The sequence below is a fragment of the Delphinus delphis genome, chromosome 6, assembly GCF_949987515.2.
Source record: "Delphinus delphis chromosome 6, mDelDel1.2, whole genome shotgun sequence".
NCBI lineage: Eukaryota > Metazoa > Chordata > Mammalia > Artiodactyla > Delphinidae > Delphinus > Delphinus delphis.
This window is the reverse complement of record NC_082688.1, coordinates 82,007,453-82,026,636: the sequence shown is the minus strand read 5'-3', so window position 1 is coordinate 82,026,636 and position 19,184 is coordinate 82,007,453. Positions and strand designations below refer to the sequence as shown.

Below are 19,184 nucleotides of genomic sequence, written 5' to 3'. Positions count from 1 at the left end.
ACCGCATTCACAGAGAATTCAGGGGTGGGCTAGCAGGGCTGTCAGCGCGGGAGCGAAGGCCATTGTCAACACAGGTGGCCTGATCACCTGACCAAACCGGGCTGACCCGAGGGTGGGAAGCTCTGGTCGTGGAGCAATGACTCCGCGGAACTGCGCAGGGTAGCTACAGGCGCGTACACCATTTTCCCTTCGTTATGATGAGGATTTTTTTTTCCTCCATTAACCTTTCACCTCCGGCGCACCGGACTGTAAGAGCAAGCGTTTTAAATTTTTCAAGTATGCAAAACTTAAGCACATTTAAAAATGAACCACATAAAAAAAAAATGAACCACAAAAAACCCTCGCAGGCATGTTTCAGACCCTCCTCCCAGTGGGGGTATGCGAAGCCAGCACAGGCGCGGAGTGGGTGCGCACCGTAACCGCGGGGTGTGAGATGACTGGGTGGAAGAAACTACCTAGCCCGCCAGCGCGCAGGCGTATTTCCGACCTCAGCGCCCAGTGGTCGAGCCCCCTTTCCAGTAATTTCGCTAGCCGTGACGTCATCCCTATGCGCCCTTACGGTGCCTCCCAGAAGCCGCAAATTCATTTTTTGGTAAAGGGGTAAAAAGGAATGAACTGACCTCTTCCGCCCCACTTTGTTTTTAGTCCTTCTCTCTGAACGCGCCTACGCTTTGCAATGGAACGGGAGAGGGAAAGAAAACCGGCCACAGCTCCAAGCGGCAGCAGGCAGGCATGACTCGGCGACGTCACCAGCCACGTTACCCGGCGTGCCCCGCGCGGCGCCGGCGGAGGGACGTGGGGGGAGGGGCGGGGAGGAGGAAGCGGCGGCGGCTGCGGATGTCGCTGCGACCGAGTGGCGTCTGAGCACACGGCGGCTGCTGAGCGCCCGACCCGGGCCTGCGCCGGAGCCCACGCCAAGCTCCGCGGCTCCTCGCCCGCTACGGCGGCCTTGCGCCCGTTGTCACTGAGGCGACGTGCCCCACATTCTCCGCTGCTCGGGCTGGCCGGCTCTGGCGTCCCCTGGCTCCCCCTCGCTCGCCCGCTCCCTTCTGCGCGCCTGAGTCACCGCCGCCGCCATGGCCGAGAATGGTGAAAGCGGCGGCCCTCCGAGCTCCCAGGACAGCGCCGCCGCTGCCGAAGGTGCCGGCGCCCCCGCCGCCGCCGCTGCTGCTGCCTCCACGGAACCCAAGATCATGAAAGTCACCGTGAAGACCCCGAAGGAGAAGGAGGAGTTCGCAGTGCCCGAGAATAGCTCCGTCCAGCAGGTGAGGGCCGCCCGAGGCTCGGGGCGGGGTGGGGATGGCGGCAGGACCTCCTCCCGCGGCGGGAGAAGCTTTTGCAAGGGCCTGGGAGGAGGGGGTCGTCCCCGGAGCTGCCCTCGGCTTTTCTCCCGGGCCTCCTTCCAAGTTAGATCACACCCAGGTTCGTGGGTTTGCACCTGGGGACGCCGCAGAGGTTTGTGGCGGGGCCGCGCGGCCTGTTTGCGGGACGTGCCGACGCCGCTTTCCACAGCGCCTTCCTCCTGCTCGGGCGGCCGCAGACCCCCAGCCGCCTCCCCCAGCTCCCCGCCCCCAGCCGCCTCCCTCCGGCTCCTCACAAAGGAAAGGGACCCGCCGCCTGGCTCCAGGCGGGGTGGAGGCTGGGCGAGGGTTTGCCTTAGCCTAGTCCGCGGTTTTGTCTCATGAAGGAAAAAAAAGAGGGGGTGCTCATTGTTTTACCTGCTTGCGGGTTAAGGTGGATTTTGGGGGGTGAGGATCACGTGTACCTTTAGTTCTGCTGAAATCTTTCCCACCTTCCAGTCTTTAAAGAAAAAATTAACTATAATGTAGAAATTGCTTTCAGCCGCATCTTAATAGTACAAGGCTTAAGGAGAAAGGTGGATGACTTTCAGTTACGACTTGCTGGATTTCTTTTTAAAGTATATTTGTTATCCCTTAGATGCTAATCGTTGGGGAGGATTTTGTTTCATTTTAGAGGGATAGCTATGTTCTTCAGATACTAGCGCTTGCAATCTGATAAAAGAGAACGAAATTGGAGTTACTGGAGAAAAATAAAAAATAACTCACGGCTTAAAATCTGTTCAGGAATACAAATTTTGTAGTTAATAATCTTGAGGAATTTAACAAATCGTTTTAGTTTGTTGTTGAATATACGTCCCAGGATATTGCCCTAATTATTGAATTGATTTCAGGCAATGTGAACAGTTTATGAAGGAGCAAAAATTCCTGAAATGTACCTACAGATTTCCCTAGGAGTAATAAATGATTGGGATTTTTTTTTATGTAATTCTGAAAGGTGGTGTGTAGTGAGAAACTTTGACTACCTATTGAATCACTTCTTTTGGTCTCTCAATTCTCCTATAAAAATTTTCCTTAACATTTTAATATTTTGCGGCCTACAGGAAAATTGAAATGTGCAGTGAACACCCATGTGTCCCTCACCTAAATTAGAGTTTTGCTTTATTTGCTGTATGGCACAATTAATCATTTATCAGTCAATTTTATTTTTTGGGTGCATTTCAAAGTAAGTTGCAAGTATTAGTACATGTTACCCTTAAAAAGCACTTAAGCAATGTGCATATCATTAACCTGAGTTCAATTTTTAACTTAAAATTTTTTTTTACGTAAGTTTGACTTGCAGTGAATTGCGCACGGTTGCCATTCCACGAGTTTACACAAATACATACACCTGTTTAATCCGAAGCCTAATGGAGTTGTAGAACTTCGTAATTAACTAGAAAGTTCCCTCTTGCCCTTTTCCAGTCAGTTCAGTCACGCCCCTCTGTCAACCAGTGTTTTGATATTTTTCCTCCATGGACTTGTTTTGCTTATTCTAGAATTTCACATAAGTGGGATTATATGGTATGTACTCTTGGGAAAGGCTTTTTCATTCAGCTTAGTGTTTTTAAGTCTCGTGTATCCTCAGTAGTTCTTTCCTTTTCATTGCTGTGTTGTCTTCCGTTGTATAAATATACCACCACTAACTGGGCTCTTTCCAGTTAGTTGCTATGAGTACTCTTATACAAATCTGTATTGTTGGACAAATGCGTTTATCTCTCCTGTTAGAAGTGCTTAAAAGTGGAATGACTGGGTCATAGCGTAGCTGTAGGTTTAGTTTCATAAGGAACTATGTTTTTTAAAAGTGCTTGTACCATTTTACAGTCACACTGACAGTACATGGGAATTCCCGTTGCTCCACATTCCTACTAACATTTGATAGTATCAGTCTTTTTTTAGTGGGTGTGTAGCCATATTAACTTTTGAAGCCCATAGTTCTATCTAGGATTCCTGGTTCAGGTCTTCACCATCCTGGCTGCTTTCAGTATTTTACTGTAAAAGATTAGAAATAAAGTCAATATTTTGTAAATAGAAGAATTCATTTAGTTCAGTTTATTATGCTTTTTATCTGTGAGGATTTTTTAACTTTTTGTGATGGTGAAACTAGAATTTCAAATTCTGTGGAAGTTTTAGTTTTACTCCTCTGTAACCAAAGTAAAATTTTAATAGATAAAACTAATTAGTCTCTCTGTAGCAACTTTTTGTCATGGCAGTTGAATTTTTGTTTTGACGAATACTTTCTGTTGAAGCAGAAAACGTGATAAAAATTGAAGCTCATCACTGCGTCAAGAACCAGAAGACAAATTGAACTACTATGGGCTCTGTTAGGGGAAGTACATACAGAAAAATGTACAAGAATAAGAAAAGTAGTTTTCACATCGTTTGTAAAATTCTACCTGAAGCACACAAAAAAAGCATCTGTCATTTTATAATTTTAAATTTTTCTAAGGGTTTCACAGATTTAAACTATTTGCTACAGATTAAAATTTGTCATTAAAATAAACTTAATGACATTGAGATTTCACTAAAAATGTTTAGTAAAAAATTGGGAAGTATTTGGTTCGGAAAATTCTTATCTAATCTTAGAGGTAAAGAGGGTAAGCAAAAGACCTACAAAAGGATAATATTGAAAGCTTAGGCTTTCTATCAGGCAAATCCCATTTTCTGCAATTTAAAATTTCTTTCACTGTTTCTATATAACGTAAATTCTCAATACATTATGCTGAAGTAGTATTTATATGAACATGTTCTAATAATTGATGAAACTATATTAAATCTCTTAGGTATAAAAAAGTTGTAAGGTGGTTATTAATTTTCTTGTTTTTCCCTCAATTTCTGTTTGTGTATAACAGGCAGAAACAAGATACTTTAATACAGTTTGTATTTAACACTTTTAACTTGTTCAATTGATAATAAAGGTTATACTTTTTTAAAATTAAAGTGAAATTTATTTTTCATTGCGTACTCAGAATCAGTTGAGTAATGTTTAAATTTCTAACTAAAGGTGGTTAGAATATAAACTTCACTATGTTCCAAGATGATTTCATTAATAAGGGTTTTCATAATATAAGTAGATAGATTTTTAAAAATGTGTAATGGCAAAAAGTCCCTGTGTATGAGATTATGTTTTCTATTAATCATTATTTTCTATTGGAAACAGTTTGAGGATTTCTAAGTGTTAAACAAGATGAAGTCCAGAGGAATGTTGTCTGTGTGTGAGTGGTTAAAATTAGTGCAGAGAATGGGAAGGGCAGTTTTGTATACTGGCTCCTAACTAGCTTGTTCTGGGATTTTTGTGGCTCTCTAGATTATAGTGTAAGATTTTGAAATGCAGTCACCTGAAGTATTCAGGCAGTGTATATTGTAGTTTTAGAAAATACCTTCGTCACTTGAATCTTTTAGAAAAATACTAACATACTTAGACATAACGTAAATATTATGTATTGAAAAGAAGTGAACCTTTCCTTGATAAGAGAAATTATATTGCGTCAGTGTCATCATCACAAACATCATTTAAAATTATACTTTATAGGGTAGATCTAGAACTCTTGTCCACAGTGGTGCCACCAGCCACATCTGACTGTTGAACACTTAAAATGTGGCTAGGGCTTCCCTGGTGGCGCAGTGGTTGGGAGTCCGCCTGCCGACTCAGGGGACGCGGGTTCACATCCCGGTCTGGGGGGATCCCGCGGGCCGCGGAGCGGCTGGGCCGGTGAGCCATGGCTGCTGGGCCTGCGCGTCCGGAGCCTGTGCTCCGCAACGTGAGAGACCACAGGGGTGAGAGGCCCACGTACCACCAAAAAAAAAAAAAAATGTGGCTAGATGTGATTTGAAATGTGCTGTAGGGGTAAAATACACACCAGATTTTGAAAACTTTTGGCTTGTTTCTTTGGATAATGTTTTCAATATTTATCCATGTTGTAGCATGTATCAGTACTTCGTTTTTATTGCTGAATAATATTCCCATGTATGGATATGTATGTTACATTTTATTTTTCAATTAGTTGAGGGACATTTGGGTTGTTTCTACTTCTTGACCATTATGAATAACGCCTATGTGAATACTTATACAAGTTTTTTGTGGCCATATGTTTTCATATTTCTTGAGCATATGCCTGTGAGTTGAATTACTGGGTCATGTGATAGCTCTGTGTTTACCTTTTTGAGGGACTGCCAAACTATTTTCCAAAGTGGCTGTACCAATTTTTATTCCCACCAGAAGTGCATGAGGATTCCAATCACTTTCCATTGTGTATAACACTTGTTATTGATCTGTCTTTGATCGTAGTCTTCCTAATTGCTGTGAAGTACCTTACTGTGATTGCTTGGCTTCCTGTTGCTCAAGCAGCAGTTCTTAATATGGTCTGGGGGGTCACCAGGGCCCTTCTCGGAGGATCATAAGATCAAAATTAGTTTCATGATAGTTCTGAGAGGTTATTTGTGTTTTTCACTCTAATTTTATCACAAGCAGCGTACTTTTTCAGAATCTTTTAGATGTGAAAATCCAATTGTCTTCTATTATGAGACTAAAGTGATGTGCAAAAATTTAAAACAGTGCTATTCTTCAAACTAGGAAAATAGCTATTTTTCATAAAAAAGGTATTTAATGTAATGAGTTTGTTATCTTGAATGAATTTTTAAAAGATTTCTCAGTTTTAATTTCTAGTATATTAATAGATATAACCTACATAAACAAAAACTCTGGGGTTTCAAATTTGTACGAGTTGTGTCCTGAGGTCAAAAATTGCTGCAATGGAGTATTTAATAGATTACGTAGATACTTACAAGATTGAGGATTGGGCTTCCCTAATGGCGCAGTGGTTGTTGGGAGTCCACCTGCCAATGTAGGGGATGCGGGTTCGAGCCCTGGTCTGGGAAGGTCCCACATGCCATGGAGCAACTAAGCCCGTGAGCCACAACTGCTGAGACTGGCGTGCCACAACTACTGAAGCCCACGCGCCTGGAGCTGTGCTCCATAACAAGAGGAGCCAACTCAATGAGAAGCCCACGCACCGCAACGAAGAGTAGCCCCTGCTCGCTGCAACTAGAGAAAGCCCGCGCGCAGCAGTGAAGACCAAGGCGCCACAAATAAATACATAAATTAATTAAAAAGATTGAGGATTGACTGCAATAAATTACTGTTATTTCTTGCCTAGAAACTGTGGTAGCCTACTGGTCAGTCTCCCCCATTAATTCCTAGAGCAATCTCTGAAAAATAGTAATCAGATCATTTTATTCTCTACATAAAACTAACAGCTCCCCATTGATCTTGGACTTATGTAATGTGGCCATGAGGCCCTGTGAGATAAGATTCTATCCTATGTCTCCATTCTGACACCATCTTTCCTCCTTGGCTCTTGCTTTATTGACTTCTTAGTTCCTTGACCTGTTAATCACATTTTTTTTCCTGCCTCAGGAGTTTTGTGCAGTTTGTTTTTGCTACCTGGAACGCCTCCTACTCTTTGCCCGTTCTCAGTGCAAAGGTCACTTTCTCAAAGAAGTATCCCTGATTTTCCAGAGTTGGTTGGGATTCCCCATTGTACTTTCTCACAGCACCCTGTTTTTGGTCGTAATTTATTACAATTTAAAGTCTATATGTGATTATTTGATTAATGCTTTTTTTTTGCTAGAGAGGATCTGTGATTGTTCACTATTGTGTTACCAGAGCTTAGCACATAGTATGTGTTCAGTAAATATTTGTTTACAAATGAATCTGTCATATGCATGATAATGTGTAATTAATAATTACTACCAGTTGTTCAGTCATTACTGAATGCAGTACAGTTGTCCCTCGCTACCTGCCAAGGATTGGTTCCAGGACCCACTGTGGATACCAAAACCCACAAATGCTCAAGTTCCACAGTCGCCCTCTGCATTTGTGGATTTGGATGGCTGAGTGTGTACATAATCTCATTGGTTTCTAGCCCTCCTCTCACGGCTTCGTTTTAAACTGCTCTCCCCTTAGCTCACCACTCTTGACTGCCGCAGGGTGTTCACTCTCGCTTCTGGTTACTGGAACAATTCTTCTAGAATAGCCTTTCTTTTTTTTTCTTTTTTTTTTTTTTTTTTTTGCGGTACGCGGGCCTCTCACTGTTGTGGCCTCTCCTGTTGCGGAGCACAGTCTCCGGACGTGCAGGCTCAGCAGCCATGGCTCACGGGCCCAGCCGCTCCGCGGCATGTGGGATCCTCCCGCACCGGGGCACGAACCCATGTCCCCTGCATCGGCAGGCGGACTCTCAACCACTGTGCCACCAGGGAAGCCCTAAAATAGCCTTTCTTAACAGAGGATCTTCATCTGAACCACAGAGCACAGCAGGGATTTGAATGACTGTCACTTTTTCCAGCTAATATACTTTTAAATGCATAGGAGAGAAGTTAATTCTTTTTTTTTTTGCGGTATGCAGGCCTATCACTGTTGTGGCCTCTCCGGTTGCGGAGCACAGGCTATGGACGTGCAGGCTCAGTGGCCATGGCTCACGGGCCCAGCCTCTCCGCAGCATGTGGGATCTTCCCGGACGGGACATGAACTCGTGTCCCCTGCATCGGCAGGCAGACTCTCATCCACTGCGCCACCAGAGAAGCCCGAGAAGTTAATTCTTTACATAAAGTAGGGTGTGCTGCTAAATGTTTTATCAACTAGTTCTTTGGGAAAAAACAGCACTGATTTACTGTAGTGTTTGCTGATTTCCATTTGTAAATACCTCTCACCATGGAAGATTTTAGGCTACTGATTCTAAACTGGCTTACACAATTCCTGAAAATTCAGCAGTCTAGCTGGTAGGAGCCATTGCTTACAGTGGGTGTCTTAAGGCAGGTGTCAGCAAACTAGAGTGGGCCAAATCCACCATGCCCATGCACGTCTCTATTATCTTTGCTTTCAGGACAGACCATGTGGCCCACAGAGCTGAAAGCATTACTATCTGTCCCTTTACAGAAAGTTTGCTGACCCCTGCCTTTAGGGCATTAGGGCTTACTGGATCTCGATTTTGTCACACTTCCTCAAAACCCTTCTCATTGGAAAATTTGCCATGACTTAAGTTTAACAGTGTGACCAATAGAGATAATGCAAGCTACATATGTAATTTAAGTTCTTTCAGCCACTTCAAAAATAAAATTAATTTTTATTAGAATATTTAGAACATAAAATTTACCATCTTAACCATTTTTGAGTGTACAGTTCAGTGACATTAAATACATTCATATTCTTGTGCAACCATCACCACCATCCATCTCCAGAACTCTGTTCACCTTGAAAAACTGAAACCCTGTACCTGTTAAACAATAGTTCCCCATTATCTCCTCCTGCCAGCCTCTGGCAACAACCATTCTACTTCTGGTCTCTATGAATTTGACTACTATAGGTTTCTCATAAGAGTGGAATCATAGTATTTGTCCTTTTGTGACTGACTTTCACTTAGCGTAGTGTCCTCAAGTTTCACCCATGTTGTAGCATGTGACAGAATATCCTTCCTCTTTAAGGTTGAATGATGCTCCATTGTATGTGTATACCATTGTATGTATATACCCACTTTGTGTATCCATTCAGCTGTCAGTGTCACTGGGTTGTTTCTATCATTTGGGTATAGTAATGTTAAATGTTTTATTTAACCTAGTATATCTTAAGTATCATTTCAACATGTAATTGATATTTTAAAAATTGAGATATTTTACTTTTTTTTTCATACTAGGCATTCAAGATCTGGTGTGTATTTTACACACACAGCACATCTCAATTTGGACTAGCCACATTTCAAATGCTCAATAACCACGTTTGGTTAGAGACTTCCGAATTAGATAGCATAGCTAATAAAGTCTTCATGCTTCATTCCCTACTTACCTCTCCCCCTTTATTCACTGCATTTCAGCCATTTTTAAGTCTTTCCCTCCAACTATCACTAGCTCTTTCCCTTTCTGAGCTTTTGCCAATGCTGCTAATGACAGTAACATAACAGTACTTATTCCAGGCTTATCAAGGCATACTGCATTATTGTTATTTTTTTTAAGTTTCACTTTATGATGAAAGTACTATTGTTTCCTCTTTTTTAAAGTGAAGAAACCGGAACTCAGATTAGTAATGTGATTAAATTTATACGCCTGTTAAATAGTGCAGCCTAGATTGAAATCCAGTGACTAACTTTGGAGCCCACACCTAACCACTGCTCCAAGCTGCCTTGACTTTCCTCTGGTTGGCTTTTCAGCCTTTGGGTTTATTTAAATGTCAGTTCATTAAAGGTTGATTGGACTCACCAATCTAAATTAGATCAATGACTATAATCTCTTGATACCATTTTGTGATTATATGGACTTTTTCCTCTCCACCCCATACTGTCAGAATTTACAAAGGTAGGGGTGTTTTGCTTACCTCTTAATCCCATTGTACCTACCTAGTATTGCACTTGGCACACATTGAGTAATGCAAATATTTATTGAGTGAATGAACAAATAGTGTTTTAAAGATTTATTTGCAGTATTTTGTACTTAGTTGGGACTATTTTAACAATGTGATTTACTTAGAAAAATGCGACGTTTATTCGTGGTTTAATCAAATGTCTAAAGGCATTATTTTAGTTGTTTTTGTATCTGAGCAGCTTAAAAAGAAAATCCCATTAAAATTAGGATTGGGAATTTATTAAGAGACTAAAGTTGCTATCTTCAAATCTGTTTGATGCAAATATTACTGAGTTAACATACCGAACAAATTCCATTTATTATAAGCATAAATAAAATGTATATTATGCGCCTCTATTTTGCAAATACTTTCATTATAAGAAGATATGAACTCTGGTTTGTTCCAGGTAAGTTCATGCCATTCTGAGTTAGTTTGATGTTCTGTAAATATGACAACACAGACTGCTTGGTTTATTGATTAAGCAGCTTCTATACAGATTTCTAGACTAGTAAAATGTTTTTGATAAATTTTGTATAGCCTTTAAAGCTCTCCAGTTTTTATAAAGGATATGGCTTTATTTGTTTTTAAAATACAGACTGCAAAGAAAATGAAATACATTATGCATGCTGTTACTTTAGGAAGTTCAAGTGATGTAGAAAAGTATGAAATAAGGGGACCCGTTCAAAAAAAGTTACTCTAAATGTGTATCTATCTATCTGATTCGGTCCGGAGAAGTGTTTCTCTATTTACCCATATATAATTTTCTGTTTATTCCTGTTCAGCAGATGGATTATTACCCACACTTTTTCCTTACTCTTTTTATTTGTATCTTTGCAGTCTTTCCATATTGGCATGTGTAGAGCTAACTCATTCCACTATTTATGATTATTTGTGTTTTTATATTAATATTTTGAGAAGTGGGGAAAGGGTGTTGTCATTATTAACATTGAAATGTGGTCTGCATTTTGGAGAGAGCATGAACCTTGGAATTTGAGAGATCTGACTTTGGGCAAGGCGCTTGACACCTCTGAGCCTCACATTGTTTTTTTTTTCTTAACATCTTTATTGGGATATAATTGCTTTACAATGGTGTGTTAGTTTCTGCTTTATAACAAAGTGAATCAGTTATACATATATTCCCATATCTCTTCCCTCTTGCGTCTCCCTCCCTATCCCACCCCTCCAGGCGGTCACAAAGCACTGAGCTGATATCCCTGTGCTATGCGGCTGCTTCCCACTAGCTATCTACCTTACGTTTCCTAGTGTATATATATCCATGCCTCTCTCTCGCTTTGTCACAGCTCACCCTTCCCCCTCCCCATATCTTCAAGTCCATTCTGCAGTAGGTCTGTGTCTTTATTCCTGTCTTACCCCTAGGTTCTTCATGACATTTTTTTTTTCTTAAATTCCATATATATGTGTTAGCATACGGTATTTGTCTTTCTTTCTGACTTACTTCACTCTGTATGACAGACTCTAGGTCTATCCACCTCATTACAAATAGCTCAATTTCGTTTCTTTTTATGGCTGAGTAATATTCCATTGTATATATGTGCCACATCTTCTTTATCCATTCATCCCATGATGGGCAGTTAGGTTGTCTCCATCTCCGGGCTATCGTAAATAGAGCTGCAATGAACATTTTGGTACATGACTCTTTTTGAATTATGGTTTTCTCAGGGTATATGCCCAGTAGTGGGATTGCTGAGTTATATGGTAGTTCTATTTGTAGTTTTTAAAGAAAACTCCATACTGTTCTCCATAGTGGCTGTACCAATTCACATTCCCACCAGCAGTGCAAGAGTGTTCCCTTTTCTCCACACCTTCTCCAGCATTTATTGTTTCTAGATTGTTTGATGATGGCCATTCTGACCAGTGTGAGATGATATCTCATTGTAGTTTTGATTTGCATTTCTCTAATGATTAGTGATGTTGAGCATTCTTTCATGTGTTTGTTGGCAATCTCTATATCTTCTTTGGAGAAATGACTATTTAGGTCTTCTGCCCATTTTTGGATTGGGTTGTTTGTTTTTTTGTTATTCAGCTGCATGAGCTGCTTGTAAATTTTGCAGATTAATCCTTTGTCAGTTGCTTCATTTGCAAATATTTTCTCCCATTCTGAGTGTTGTCTTTTGGTCTTGTTTATGGTTTCCTTTGCTGTGCAAAAGCTTTTAAGTTTCATTAGGTCCCATTTGTTTATTTTTATTTCCATTTCTCTAGGAGGTGGGTCAAAAAGGATCTTGCTGTGATTTATGTCATAGAGTGTTCTGCCTATGTTTTCCTCTAAGAGTTTGATAGTTTCTGGCCTTACATTTAGGTCTTTAATCCATTTTGAGTTTATTTTTGTGTATGGTGTTAGGGAGTGATCTAATCTCATACTTTTACATGTACCTGTCCAATTTTCCCAGCACCACTTATCGAAGAGGCTGTCCTTTCTCCACTGTACATTCCTGCCTCCTTTATCAAAGATAAGGTGACCATATGTGCGTGGGTTTATCTCTGGGCTTTCTATCCTGTTCCATTGATCTATCTTTCTGTTTTTCTGCCAGTACCATACTACCTTGATTACTGTAGCTTTGTAGTATAGTCTGAAGTCAGGGAGCCTGATTCCTCCAGCTCCGTTTCTCGTTCTCAAGATTGCTTTGGCTATTTGGGGTCTTTTGTGTTTCCATACAAATGGTGAAATTTTTTGTTCTAGTTGTGTGAAAAATGCCAGTGGTAGTTTGATAGGGATTGCATTGAATCTGTAGATTGCTTTGGGTAGTAGAGTCATTTTCACAATGTTGATTCTTCCAATCCAAGAACATGGTATATCTCTCCATCTATTTGTATCATCTTTAATTTCTTTCATCAGTGTCTTATAATTTTCTGCATACAGGTCTTTTGTCTCCTTAGGTAGGTTTATTCCTAGATATTTTATTCTTTTTGTTGCAGTGGTAAATGGGAATGTTTTCTTGATTTCACTTTCAGATTTTTCATCATTAGTGTATAGGAATGCAAGAGACTTCTGTGCATTAATTTTGTATCCTGCTACTTTACCAAATTCATTGATTAGCTTTAGTAGTTTTCTGGTAGCATCTTTAGGATTCTCTATGTATAGTATCATGTCATCTGCAAACAGTGACAGCTTTACTTCTCTTCCGATTTCGATTCCTTTTATTTCCTTTTCTTCTCTGATTGCTGTGGCTAAAACTTCCAAAACTATATTGAATAAGACTGGTGAGAGTGAGCATCCTTGTCTTGTTCCTGATCTTAGTGGAAATGCTTTCAGTTTTTCACCATTGAGGACGATGTTGGCTGTGGGTTTGTCATATATGGCCTTTATTATGTTGAGGAAAGTTCCCTCTATGCCTACTTTCTGCAGGGTTTTTATCATAAATGGTTGTTGAATTTTGTCAAAAGCTTTCTCTGCATCTATTGAGATGATCATATGGTTTTTCTCCTTCAATTTGTTAATATGGTGTATCACGTTGATTGATTTGCGTATACTGAAGAATCCTTGCATTCCTGGAATAAACCCTACTTGATCATGGTGTATGATTCTTTTAATGTGCTCTTGGATTCTGTTTGCTAGTATTCTGTTGAGGATTTTTGCATCTATGTTCATCAGTGATATTGGCCTGTATTTTTCTTTCTTTGTGACATCCTTGTCTGGTTTTGGTATCAAGGTGATGGTGGCCTCGTAGAGTGAATTTGGGAGTGTTCCTCCCTCTGCTCTATTTTGGAAGAGTTTGAGAAGGATAGGTGTTAGCTCTTCTCTAAATGTTTGATAGAATTTGCCTGTGAAGCCATCTGGTCCTGGGCTTTTGTTTGTTGGAAGATTTTTAATCACAGTTTCAATTTCAGTGCTTGTGATTGGTCTGCTCATATTTTCAATTTCTTCCTGGTTCAGTCTTGGCAGGTTGTGCATTTCTAAGAATTTGTCCATTTCTTCCAGGTTGTCCATTTTGTTGGCATAGAGTTGCTTGTAGTAATCTCTCATGATGTTTTGTATTTCTGCAGTGTCAGTTGTTACTTCTCCTTTTTCATTTCTAATTCTATTGATTTGAGTCTTCTCCCTTTTTTTCTTGATGAGTCTGGCTGATGGTTTATCTATTTTGTTTATCTTCTTAAAGAACCAGCTTTTAGTTTTATTGATCTTTGCCCTTGTTTCCTTCATTTCTTTTCCATTTATTTCTGATCTGATTTTTATGATAACTTTCCTTCTGCTAACTTTGTTCTTCTTTCTCTAATTGCTTTAGGTGCAAGGTTAGGTTGTTTATTTGAGATGTTTCCTGTTTCTTAAGGTGGGCTTGTATTGCTATAAACTACTCTCTTAGAACTGCTTTTGCTGCATCCCATAGGTTTTGGGTCGTCGTGTCTCCATTGTCATTTGTTTCTAGGTATTTTTTGATTTCCTCTTTGATTTCTTCAGTGATCACTTCGTTATTAAGTAGTGTATTGTTTAGCCTCCATGTGTTTGTAGTTTTTATAGATCTTTTCCTGTAATTGATACCTAGTCTCATGGCGTTGTGGTTGGAAAAGATACTTGATACAATTTCAATTTTCTTAAATTTACCAAGGCTTGATTTGTGACCCAAGATATGATCTATCTTGGAAAATGTTCCATGAGCACTTGAGACACATGTGTATTCTGTTGTTTTTGGATAGAGTGTCCTATAAATATCAATTATGTCCATCTTGTTTAATGTATCATTTAAAGCTTGTGTTTCCTTATTTATTTTCATTTTGGATGATCTGTCCATTGGTGAAAGTGGGGTGTTAAAGTCCCCTACTATGAATGTGTTACTGTCGATTTCCCCTTTTATGGCTGTTAGAATTTGCCTTATGTATTGAGGTGCTCCTATATTGGGTGCATAAATATTTACAATTGTTATATCTTCTTGGATCGATCCCTTGATCATTATGTAGTGTCTTTCTTTGTCTCTTCTAATAGTCTTTATTTTAAAGTCTATTTTGTCTGATATGAGAATTGCTACTCCAGCTTTCTTTTGGTTTCCATTTGCATGGAATATCTTTTTCCATCCCCTACTTTCAGTCTGTATGTGTCTCTAGGTCTGAAGTGGATCTCTTGTAGACAGCATATATTTGGGTCTTGTTTTTGTATCCATTCAGCCAATCTGTGTCTTTTGGTGGGAGCATTTAGTCCATTTACATTTAAGGTAATTATTGATATGTATGTTCCTATTCCCATTTTCTAAATTGTTTTGGGTTCGTTATTATAGGTCTTTTCCTTCTCTTGTGTTTCCTGCCTGGAGAAGTTCCTTTAGCATTTGTTGTAAAGCTGTATTGGTGGTGCTGAACTCTCTCAGCTTTTGCTTGTCTGTAAAGGTTTTAATTTCTCCATCAAATCTGAATGAGATCCTTGCTAGGTAGAGTAATCTTGGTTGCAGGTTTTTCTCCTTCATCACTTTCAGTATGTCCTGCCACTTCCTTCTGGCTTGCAGAGTTTCTGCTGAAAGATCAGCTGTTAACCTTATGGGGATTCCCTTGTGTGTTATTTGTTGTTTTTCCCTTGCTGCTTTTAATATGCTTTCTTTGTATTTAATTTTTGACAGTTTGATTAATATGTGTCTTGGCGTATTTCTCCTTGGATTTATCCTGTATGGGACTCCCTGTGCTTCCTGGACTTGATTAACTGTTTCCTTTCCCACATTAGGGAAGTTTTCAGCTATAGTCTCTTCAAATATTTTCTTAGTCCCTTTTTCTCTTCTTCTTTTGGAAACCCTATAATTCGAATGTTGGTGCGTTTAATGGTGTCCCAGAGGTCTCTGAGACTGTCCTCAGTTCTTTTCATACTTTTTGCTTCATTCTGCTCTGCAGTAGTTATTTCCACTATTTTATCTTCCAGGTCACTTATCCGTTCTTCTGCCTCAGTTATTCTGCTATTGATCCCATCTAGAGTATTTTTCATTTCATTTATTGTGTTGTTCATCATTGTTTGTTTCATCTTTAGTTCTTCTAGGTCCTTGTTAAATGTTTCTTGTATTTTGTCTATTCTATTTCCAAGATTTTGGATCATCTTTACTATCATTATTCTGAATTCTTTTCCAGGTAGACTGCCTATTTCCTCTTCATTTGTTAGGTCTGGTGCGTTTTTATCTTTCTCCTTCATCTGCTGTGTGTTTTTCTGTCTTCTCATTTTGCTTATGTTACTGTGTTTGGGGTCTCCTTTTTGTAGGCTGCAGGTTCGTAGTTCCCGTTGTTTTTAATGTCTGTCCCCAGTGACTATGGTTGGTTCAGTGGGTTGTGTAGGCTTCCTGGTGGAGGGGACTAGTGCACAGGCCACATTTTTAACATGTGATGTAATATCTGCTTCACTAGATTGTTTGGAGGATTTCGTGAGATAATATGTAAAAGTACCTGGCTCAGAGTTTATATACTTTACTTTTATTGGTTTCTTTCCTCCTGTACGCTTTTGTTTGCCAGTGAATTGAGTCTTAATTTTTTTGTAGTAGAAGGAAGAATGCGAGCTTGTGTAAGTGAAGCATTTAGTTTGTGGATGTTAGATTTAGGTCATAGAAACTCCTAGAAATTACATTTTTATTGATAATTCACTATAACATTTTTGACTGAGTGTTCAGTTTTATATTTATAAGAGGTGCCCTTTTCTCATATAGCTGCTTATGTCTCTAGTTTATCTTATACCCAACATCTTCGTGTAAGATTTATGCAATGGTTTTTTTTTTAATATATATTTTTAAAATTTATTTTTGGCTGCGTTGGGTCTTTGTTGCCGTGTGCGGGCCTTTCTTTAGTTGTGGTGAGCGGGGGCTACTCTTCATTGGGGTGCGTGGGCTTCTCATTGCGGTGGCTTCTCTTGTTGCGGAGCATGGGCTCTAGGCTTGTGGGCTTCAGTAGTTGTGGCTCATGGGCTCTAGAGCACAGGCTCAGTAGTTGTGGCACACAGGCTTCGTTGCTCCGTGGCATGTAGGGTCTTCGCTGACCAGGGCTCGAACCCGTGTCCCCTGCATTGGCAGGCAGATTCTTAACCACTGCGCCACCAGGGAAGCCCCTATGCAATGTTTTTTAATGAGGGTACTTTAAGGTTACTCAGACTCAGGCATTTGTTGCAATAAGTTTTATGTTTCTGCAGACGAATAGTGTTTGTGGACTGCCTCTGTCTAAAGCTGCTTTGAGAAGTTTTAAGATTGCTAATTGTTTTTTTTCCTAAGTCAATATTACTTAGTTTCTGATTTTTTGTTGTAGTATTCAATAAAAGTGTAGTAGGTAAAACAGACATAGAAGTAAAGTTCAAATGTTAGAGATCAAATTTTGGAAAATTTGAAGCCACTGTAAGCTATTTCCTCTGCCTTTTTTTAGAGTGCAGAATAGAAGTTTAAGGATATATGAAGTATGTGCAGGATTTTTGGCTCTTCTACAAACACATAACATTGTTTAAGTTGATCATATTTGGATTAAAATTTTATAAAATACAGCTTATTTGGAAAAGTATAGCATATCTCTTTGATATGGTACAGTTAAAAACTAAGATTTATTCATTTTTGTTTCTAGTGGAGTGGCAGGCAGCTGAGCGTCATAATCCTTGGGTTTTGTAAGTTTGTTCCAAGCTTTGGATAACTTACTCAGAGTAAATGAATATTACATTAGTCTATTTGGGAGTAGTTCTAATACCTAAATTGTTTGACATCGGTTGTTTGAAATGTAAAACTTATTTGTATAACAATTAGATTATAATAAGTAGTCAGATTATACAGTTTCCCTTTGTATGGTACTAGAAGTATAGCTGTACCCTATCTGTCATAATGCTCTCCAACTTTCACCATGAAGTGCTATAAACTCATACTTTTGAATTGCCTTAGGTGCCCCTCAGAACCAAGAGTTCCATGAGGCTAGAGGATCCTAGTATCAGTGATGCTAATTTTCAACAATGCTGTGATTCTGTAGGAGGAAATTATTTCTTATGGGTCTTGTTAAGGACTTTGGTTTCTTGAGATTTTGTTGTGAGGATTGAATGAGATGATGTGGGGGTGTGGTTCCAGGCACAGTGTAGCTGCTAAGTTAGCAATGAATGTAAATGCTTTTTGAACTGTGTGCCTTGGGATTTTACTCTTTTGCATCTAGGATACCATAGAGAAGCCCCTAGTCTGTCCAGAAAGCCCACCTATCCTTCCTAACACTGACAACTCATGGCTAGTAGGATTCCAGCCCTTAAATATTACTAAGGGCTCAACTAAACTATTCACAACTGTTCTATAAGCATTTGATGCTAGATAATGATGTTCATGGATGACCGTCTCTTACTCTTGGGTGATCATCCCTGCTGTGATTTACACCTTATAGCCACTCTGGTCTGCTACCTAAAACTAAGGTATCTTTTCTCCCCCACCAAGACAAATTTTATTTATTTATTTTTAAATTTTTATTGGAGTATAGTTGATTTCCAATGTTGTGTTTCAGGTGTACAGCAAAGTGAATCAGTTATACATATACGTATATCCACTCTTTTTTTACATTCTTTTCCCATATAGGTCATTACAGAGTATTGAGTAGAGTTACCTGTGCTATACAGTAGGTTCTTATTGGCTATCTATTTCATTTATAGTAGTGTGTATATGTCAATCTCAATGTCTCAATTTATCCCTCCCCCTTTACCCCCTGGAAACCATAAGTTTGTTTTCTACATCTGTGACTCTTAAAACTAGGGTATCTTCATCCCAATTTGCTTCTGATGACCTACCCAAGACAAGGTATATGATAGCTTTCTGGCTAGTTGAGTCACTTGAAATTGGATGCTCAGGAAAGTTGGTCATTTACGTTTCGACTTTCTGCTGTTTCTTATGTGTAGGGCATTCACAATCAACTTTTAAACCTATTTTAAGTATAGTACAGAAGAATGCACACATAAATGTACAGCTTCATTTATTAGCACAAAAGTTAGAAGCAGAATATTATCAACTTCCCAGATGTCACTTGTGATCCCTTACAATCACCACCTCCTCTTAACTACAACTTTTCTCACTTTTGACACTATGGTTTTTGCCCCTTTCCTCTCTTTTAACTTATGTTAATGATAACTTATGTTAATGAAATAACGTAGTTTATTGTCATTTGTGATTGGCTGCTTTTGCTCTACATTGATCCATGGTGACATATGGTTGTAGTTCATGTGTTGTCATCATGTGTAACAGTCTATTGAATATATCACAATTTGTTCTACAGTTGAAGGTTTGGGTTGTTTTAAGTTTTGGGGTAATAAAGTTTGGACTTCCTTGAACTTGTCTTTTGGTGTACCTGTGAACACATAATTCGTTAGATAAAATCCCAGAAGTGGAATCGTTGAATCATACAATAAGCATAAATTCAGCTTCTACTGTGAAATGTTTTTCTGAAATATGTGAATTTATACTTCTGTTTGCAATATATGTGGATTCCAGTTGCTCCAAATCCTCTGCAACAGTCTGTAACAGTCTTTTTAAATAGTACAACCACTTTAT

General features: G+C 39.4%; 1 protein-coding gene across 2 annotated transcripts in view; it reads left to right on the top strand.

The window, feature by feature from the left end:
* The first annotated feature begins 837 nt into the window (after positions 1-837).
* Positions 838-19,184, top strand: part of UBQLN1 (ubiquilin 1) — a 53,026-nt gene continuing 34,679 nt past the window's right edge. For both annotated transcript variants that reach the window (XM_060014942.1, XM_060014941.1), the window contains exon 1: positions 838-1,265. In XM_060014942.1, the coding sequence (XP_059870925.1) occupies positions 1,077-1,265 (189 nt within the window). In that variant the 5' untranslated portion in view covers positions 838-1,076. The remainder of the gene's footprint in view (positions 1,266-19,184) is intronic.